Source organism: Montipora foliosa, chromosome 12 (genome assembly GCF_036669935.1).
Source record: "Montipora foliosa isolate CH-2021 chromosome 12, ASM3666993v2, whole genome shotgun sequence".
Lineage (NCBI taxonomy): Eukaryota > Metazoa > Cnidaria > Anthozoa > Scleractinia > Acroporidae > Montipora > Montipora foliosa.
The window spans coordinates 37265023-37272522 of record NC_090880.1 but is presented as its reverse complement, the minus strand read 5'-3'; the positions used below and the strand labels follow the sequence as shown (position 1 = coordinate 37272522).

Genomic DNA, 7500 nt, shown 5'->3' with positions numbered 1-7500 from the left:
ATTATTAAAGAATGGTAACTATGTTAAAGTAGACAGCTGACAGCCTCTCTTTAAGCTCCAACGAGTTGTGCGATACTGAGACCCCGTTTATATGAAGAAAGTTGGCCTGGGTAAAAGGGTCACTTGCCTTGCGGGCCAACTTTTCCCGACCGTTTACATGAGTAAAGTTGTCCCGGTTAACCGAGTCAAAGTTAACCCTACTAAATTATTCATTGGCCCTACTTTCCGCTGGATTTCTATGTTTTAAATCACTCACACGGTGACTGTTGACTTAGATTTAACTTCTTTGATAGCAATTTAAGCCACAATGTTCGTTTTAAAGATGAAACACGGACTTCAATTTCAGATACGTGAAGTTGTGTCCCGGCTGACCGAGCCAAAGTGTTCATATGAAGAAAAGTTGGCCCGGCTAGGAGGGTGACTCTACCGTCGAAAAAGGGTGACTCGTCTTGGCGGGTCACCCTTCTAGCCGAGCCAACTTTTGTTATCTCATATAAACGGTTCGCTGCGTTTTATAAGGAAATGTAAGAAAATTTGGCTCACGTAAGGTAGCTCGGGTAGGCGAATGACCCTTTTACCCGGGACAACTTTTCTCCATATAAACGGGGCCTGAGAGTCACACCAAGCAAAGATTGGCCTCGCCCAAATCTTTCCCGACCTATTCTCGAGTGTATCGGTAATGCACAAAAGGAAGGCTACATGCAAGTAGCCTTCGAGGAGGCTCCCGCGCGCAAAGAGATAGCCTGCTTGCAGCCTAGGGTGCAAGCAAGCTCACGAAAAGATGGATTAAAACTTGAGAAATTCAGTAACTGACCATAGTCAATGAAGTCTCCAGACATCTTAAATTCTCCCCCGATGTACAGGAAGACCGGTCCATCAGACTTCCTCCAGTAACTTGGATTTACCCAGTAACGCTGCTTAAATGTGACATTTTTCCCTTTAGCAGCAACGTGATCCACTGGCTGCGTAATCGTGTGTTCCTCGATCGCGTCGTGACGCGCTGATCGCAAATATTGATTTTTGTGGACAAGATTGCGGAACTTGATGGATATTTCAGTTCGAAAACACGAAACGCGTAGAGCGAAGATTATAAGGAGTACGAAAGGCTGGTTTAATCGCACCATGCCGAACAAACAAACTGCCTTCTTCGAAAATAAACAAACTATTACTCAGAGGAACTTAACGTGCTCTCAGTTAAATTCAGCGTACAATTGCAGTGCGAAATCGATATCACCGTACGTCATCAACCTACAATACACATTCACAGGCAGACAACTCAAAGGATGCGAGAGCGCGTGACGTCACGTTATTTTGAGACAGTTGTAACGGCCGAATCAACCGATCCAGGAAAATTTCCCATACAAACTTCAAATCGCAGAGCCTCTCTAAACTCACCTGGTAGCAGGGTGAATCGGCAGTTACAACTGTCTCAAAATAACGTGACGTCACGCGCTCTTGTCTGCCTAAAAACGGTCAAATAGGACTCCTCTGCTCCCTGTGGTGCTGGGTTTATTGCGTGACATCTCGATGTCACACAAATTTGCACTTTGTGTGGACTGGGCTTGGCTTGGGTGGTCCCGTTTAGTCCCTGCAGACTGTCTTCGTTATCGCCTTTTTGGTGCGTTCTTAAAACGATGCTTTTTCTAGGCTCCACTTTTCACCAATCTCGCCGTTATGTAAATGCCGCTTTTAAAACCGTTTACAAAAGTCCCCATTTTGGCTTTTTCACTCGGAAACATTTGTGGGGATGGTTTTTGGGCATTTTATTGTGAATAGGTGAAACGATACGATACGCTAGCGACGATGAAAAACATTTTGCTTCATTTTTGCCGAGGTGAAATGGAGAATTTTGGGCTTTCTCTGCGATTGCGTGACGAGCGCGGTGATCATCCCAACACATGTTAGGGGATAAAAATACCACTGTGACACCTGCACGTAGGTTTGTACATAAACACTTTATTTATGGATGTATGTATGTATGTACAAACTTGCGTGCAGGTGTCACAGTGTCCAAAGGTTTGTGTGACATTGATAAAAATACCTCTCTCTATGATTGACGATTTGGGATGTGAATTTTAAAAAAATCAAAAGCTATGAAGTTTAACTCCTTGCTACGTTTTCTTCCAATAAAAGGAGATCCTGCTGTCAAGATATTGGAAACCTCGGTTTCGCTTGCAATAGAGCTATTTTAGCAGTATTAAACAGTCACGCAGAATTTTTTAGTATGTTGTTTCATAGGGTGCGTTCGATTGGGATATCTGCATCTTCGAATTTCCAACCGAACACAAAATCTGAAAACTGATTTTGTCGCATATTCACTGATTGGAAATCCATGTCGGGTAAGGATTTCAATTAAGAAAATCCGTCGTGAAATCCGTTTTCGGATTTTGTGTTCGATTGGAGATCCGAAAATCCGGATTTCCTAATCGAAAGCACCCTTAATAGCTGTGATCTCTATATTTTGTATTTTCATAGCGATGGCTACTGTTCGAACAGATGCTAGCTAGCTGAATCCCATGGCATAAACATTAAGCCCCATATTGACTCTTGCTTAATGTTTTCCGCCCACATTTTGAACGCAACAAAACTTACCTTTTATGGCAATGTTTACGGTTCTCACAGAGTCACACAAAAACTTTCACCAAGCACATCTTCATCATTATGATAGGGCTTGATAGAATACTAAAGCAAAGCCCCAAAGGCCTCCGGTGAAAGTTACGGAAGAGATTTTCGTTTCATTTTGGGCAGAGGTCTACGAAAGAAGGCATTGCAATTTTCCACGATACTAATAATGTAAACAAAACGTGTTCTACTGTTTCTTTCCCTTTGTTCGCGAATGCAAACGCGTGCCGTGAAAGAAATCCATATAAGGGAACAATAAAGTTAACACCATAAAAAATTAGAATTACAGATACAACACATCCTAGTTTTTTAATTACATTTTACACGACTTCATCGATCTATAAATTAAAATTTGGGGTTAATTGAATATCCTAGGGAACGCGAAATATAGTGTTTGCATTAGTTTTCCAAACTTTTTCTTTGATTCTGGCGCATGTTTCTCTTTGTAAGATAATTTAACCAGTAGCAAAATAATGTTTTAATAACTCTCCTATATTTTACCTTAAATGGAAAACATTAGTTAATTTACGTGGGTACGTGGTAAGAGAAAATTACACTGCAATGTGTACAATTGAACATACTAACATTTACGTGCCAGATTAAATATAGAAAATTACATCAAACTGATAACATATATATAAACCATAAGCAGAGCTGAAATTGATAGGAATTAACAAGAGCCACTTAACAGTGTTTGCCATTTAAGCTGAGATTACAGGTAGGCTGAGATACATTTACCTTTATTAAAGCACTTCACTGCAAACTACACTCCTTAAAGAGTTATGCTCAAAAATGTCATTTTTTGCACATTATGGCCTTAAAATAATCATCTTTGTTTCAATTAACAGAAATATTTATTGAAATAATATGTAGTTTCATGGAGTCACCATTGGCTGCTCATTTTTTTTAGCAGCTTTATAAAATGATTAGTCACCTTAATGTAATTTCATGCTCCAATCATGATAATGATTATAATTAACAATTTTAAGAATAAAGTAATGGCCTTTTTCTCTTTTCAGAATCAGAGAGAAAACTTCAACAACATTTCTTAAAATAATGGTGAGTACTTGTGACCTGATCACTTTACTTCATTTCAACTAAAATACACTGTAGGTATGTTGCTGGCATAAATGCAATTTTTTGATAACCTGTTAATTCTCATCCATATTTTCAGTTTCCAGTTAACGAGAAATGCAAAGCCATTTTTACAGCCATCAAGCTTAAGCAAAAGCATGCCTATGCAATCATGAGGATAAAGGACAGAAAAGAAATAGTGGTGGAAACATCTGCTGAGCCACTGCCCGACTTCTCCCAAGAAACAAATGAAACGCTTTTCAATCAAATGAAGGAAGACATCCTCCAGCTTGGTGAACCTTGCTACATCCTCTTTGATGTTCGGTTTCAACGGGACACCGGCTATATGAAAGATGCAGTTGGATTTATTTACTGGTAAGTAAAATTTATAAGACAGTGTAAAATGGCAAAGGCTTCACCGATTCCTTCCCTCAATTCATAATTTCATATTGTTACACATCTCCAGCTAAGCAGAACTGACTTAAGATCTTTGCAAAGATTGAACTCTCATTCAGAAGTGACATCATCTCAAACAAGAAAATTTTAGTTGCAAATCATGGTTCCATTTGAATGACATACTTTCAACCGTTTTCTAACAGATGGGGAGCAAGGAACTCGAAATTAATGACAGCTCACTCCTCAGAAAATAGACATCAAAGAACTTGTCATGTGGTTTAAAACAAATTGAATCATGATCACATGGAGGGACAACCAAAAGAAAGAGATGAAGGCTGTGAAAAAGAAATCAATAGAAACCATAAGCAAGATCCAGAGTTTTTTTTTTTTTGTTGAGTTATGCACGGTTGTGTCCCATTGAAAACAGCACACCCTTCCAGGCTGTACGTTTACAATTATTATTAATAATATATACTACTTCTTTTGTTCCCTCATATTGATTTTGTTTCACATATTCTGTTCCTGAACTTACAACAATTCTTCAGTGGAGGTTGGGTGAAGGTTTTGCCCTTTTTCTGAGTCTTGAAAAACTCCTGAACAACATAAAATCAGGCATTGCCTTTTTCAGGTGCCCAGATGACATCAGTCCATGGGAGAAGTTGATTTATGCCAGTTCAAACCAACGACTTAAATCAGAGTTTAAAGGGGTCAAGTCTTTTGAATACCATGACACCGAGGAGTTCAATTTCAAGGATATGGTGAAAGAGCTGATACGAAAAGACAGACAGTGATTATTTCATGACTTTGAATGCTTTAATTCCTGATATTTGCATGAATGCTTAATAACATTGCAACTAGCCTAAGTAAAAAAAGGAGAACGCTATTAAGGGTCCTTTGCATTCGCTTTGAGAAGTGTCATATAACAGGAAGCATTGCATGACATACAGTAAAATAATAGAGCACTGCATGAAGTGAAAAATGATATAGTTAAGGAACCAAGCAAGGAATCCTTTCACCATTTTGATACACAACTTAGCAGCAGACCTGGGTCCCGTTGTTCGAAAGACGATTAACTTAATCCAGGATTAGCGTAAACTTTTGTTTCATGTTTTCAACTTTTTGGTGAATTTTTCTTTTCCTAATTTTGTTTTTCAAGATTGACTTCTTTGAATGTAAAGATTTGCCGAATATCAGCGTTGAATAGCATTTGGGAGGAGAGAAATAAACTCCTTGGTTAATTTTTAATCTGGGATTAGCGTTAATCTGCTTTTGAACAACCGGGCCCTGTTGTTATTTATTTGGCGAAGTAATAGGTTATTTATTCCACTTTGTAAAATTCTGGATTGTATGACACAAACCATGAATAAAGGAGTAAAAATTAATTATGTTTACAGTCACTGAGATTTAATTAGATATTAAGAGTATACATAAAAAAATGACTCGATTCTGATTGGCTGAGAGCAATGCAGTTTTTTTGCAAACACAGTGCACAAAAAAGGTAATTCAGTAAAATTTACTCTCAGAATTCTCGGTTTTGATTGGCTAATAAACAATAGGGTTTGGTAAAAACCAATCAAATCTCTTGTTTTGGTGGCGTGAACTTGAACTAGAACTTGCTCTGTAATTTTGTTATGTATATTATTAAAAAGTAATCATACAACTTTACTCCTTCAATTTGGAAATAATTTGCACTTGTGTGTTATTCAAAAAGCTCAAATTGCATTTGCCCTACAGTTTCCTGCAATTTTGATACTATTTGAAAACCCACTTGTTCAAATTATTTCCAAATCAAATTCGATGTCGTACGATTACCTATACAAATGGCATAAGGTGCCTGAATAAAAGTTGAAAAGTTGTGTTACTTTCAGCCTATATGATTACCAACAACCAATTATTTAGGACGGAATAGCCATTCCACAAGTTAATAGTTGGTACAACAGATTACAACATGAGATATTAATACAAGGAAGAAGCAAAAAAGAGTCCCATTATATTGGTGCACATGTTTATAACAGAAAAACATTAAACACGCAAAAACGACTACAATGGGCAGAAAAACAATAATAATTATTATTAAGGTGCATGTTCAGAGTGGAATCAATTATTAAAAATGGAAAGGAATCATCAAAAATGCAACTACCATATCTTAAAAAAATTACAAAAAGGTGGATAAATTTAGATAAAAATTGAGAAAGTCACTGACCATCCAGACATCTCAAATTCTCCCCCGGTCCATCAGTACTACTTTAGTAACTTGGATTTACCCAGTAACACTGCACCACAAATATGTTCCCCTTTGCAAAGTGATCAAGTTGCTGCATAACGGCCATTGGCAAAATCAGGATTGGACCGGACCGGACCGGACCGGATCAACAACATGGACAGGATCAATAACAAAATTCCCGCCAAAAGTAGACACGTGAAATCCCTGGGTCACCAGTTAAGGTTACCCACCTTCGCAGGGGTACTTTGTGAAAAAAGATCATACACACGTTAGTCACTTAACTCCCTGAAGAAGTCCGGCTGTGCCTGACGAAATATGGGTCAAACAAAAAACATATATCCTCACAGCCATACACCAGCATAGCATAATTATTTTGTTTTTAGTCTAAATATTATTTGTTGGTTAGATCTCCCAAGATCTGGCACTTGTACTTTGCTCAGCTGGCCCTTGCATAAAAAAAACTGTCTGCATTTATTCAGATTATTTCTGATGTACAGTTTGTTAGGATTTTATTAAAACTAACACATGTACCAACTTTTTCCCAACGTGACTCTTTACAAACGTGAGACTTAATTTAATTGGTGTAGTGGAATTGCCAAATTGCACTTTCTGTCAAGAAGCAGCAGAATCCGTCGAGCATTTACTCTTCTCCTGCAGGATATCTTTTGAGTTTTGGAAGCATGTCTTGTCCTGGCTAAGAGATAATGATGTTCATGTTGATACAATTTATGAGTCTGATGTGATATTTGGAAAGTTTGATGTTGTAGAAGACTATATTATAATTAATCATATTTTGTTATTAGCTAAATATTGTATCTACTGTACGAAATTTCATAATAGCGTACCGTCAATTAGAGCTTTTATTGCTAGGGCAAGACGTGTCTTCAATATTGAGCTCCATATCACCAGGGAGAAAAATAAACTTCTTTTTCATTTTCAAAAGTGGGAGAAGCTAATGCACTTTGTAGTAGTTGATACACATTGGTTTGTTAAAATCAGCAGGCATCTTTATTATCGTTGTTATCGCTTGTTATTGTCGTTATTGTAATATATACATATATGCTTAAAAATTAAAAAAATGTATTGAAAAAAAAATATATAATAATAATAACTTTTTCCTGAAGGACTCCCACGAAGGTGGGAAGTTAACCTTAACTGGTGACCCAGGGATTTCATGTGTCTAC

The 7500-nt window shown here is 37.5% G+C and overlaps 2 protein-coding genes across 5 annotated transcripts in view; one reads left to right on the top strand and one right to left on the bottom strand.

Annotated features, from left to right (window-relative positions):
* LOC137978538 (thymus-specific serine protease-like) overlaps nt 1-7500 on the bottom strand; it is a 38489-nt gene that overhangs the window by 13819 nt on the left and 17170 nt on the right. The window contains exon 1 of one of the 2 annotated variants that reach the window (XM_068825515.1): nt 815-1251. The exons of the other annotated variant lie outside the window; for it this stretch is intronic. Coding sequence (XP_068681616.1) covers nt 815-1124 — 310 coding nt within the window. The 5' untranslated portion in view covers nt 1125-1251. Of the gene's footprint in view, nt 1-814; nt 1252-7500 lie in introns of those variants that run through there. 2 annotated transcript variants of the gene reach the window in all.
* LOC137978551 (uncharacterized) lies at nt 2316-5953 on the top strand. Of its 3 annotated transcripts, none has more exons than XM_068825536.1 (4): nt 2316-2339; nt 3642-3681; nt 3797-4071; nt 4721-5953. In XM_068825536.1, the coding sequence occupies exons 2-4, from the start codon at nt 3679-3681 to the stop codon at nt 4881-4883; spliced, it is 441 nt and encodes a 146-aa protein (XP_068681637.1). In that variant the 5' UTR covers nt 2316-2339; nt 3642-3678; the 3' UTR covers nt 4884-5953. The 3 variants fall into 3 exon arrangements, with proteins under 3 accessions (XP_068681637.1, XP_068681636.1, XP_068681635.1); XM_068825535.1 differs by lacking the exon at nt 2316-2339 and adding an exon at nt 2595-2793; XM_068825534.1 differs by lacking the exon at nt 2316-2339 and adding an exon at nt 2980-3340.

What these genes read in the sequence shown, in the direction of transcription:
- LOC137978551 (XM_068825536.1), top strand. An exon ending in GCAGTTGGATTTATTTACTG is followed by an intron (nt 4,072 to 4,720) that starts GTAAGTAAAATT and finishes TGCCTTTTTCAG; the next exon opens with GTGCCCAGATGACATCAGTC.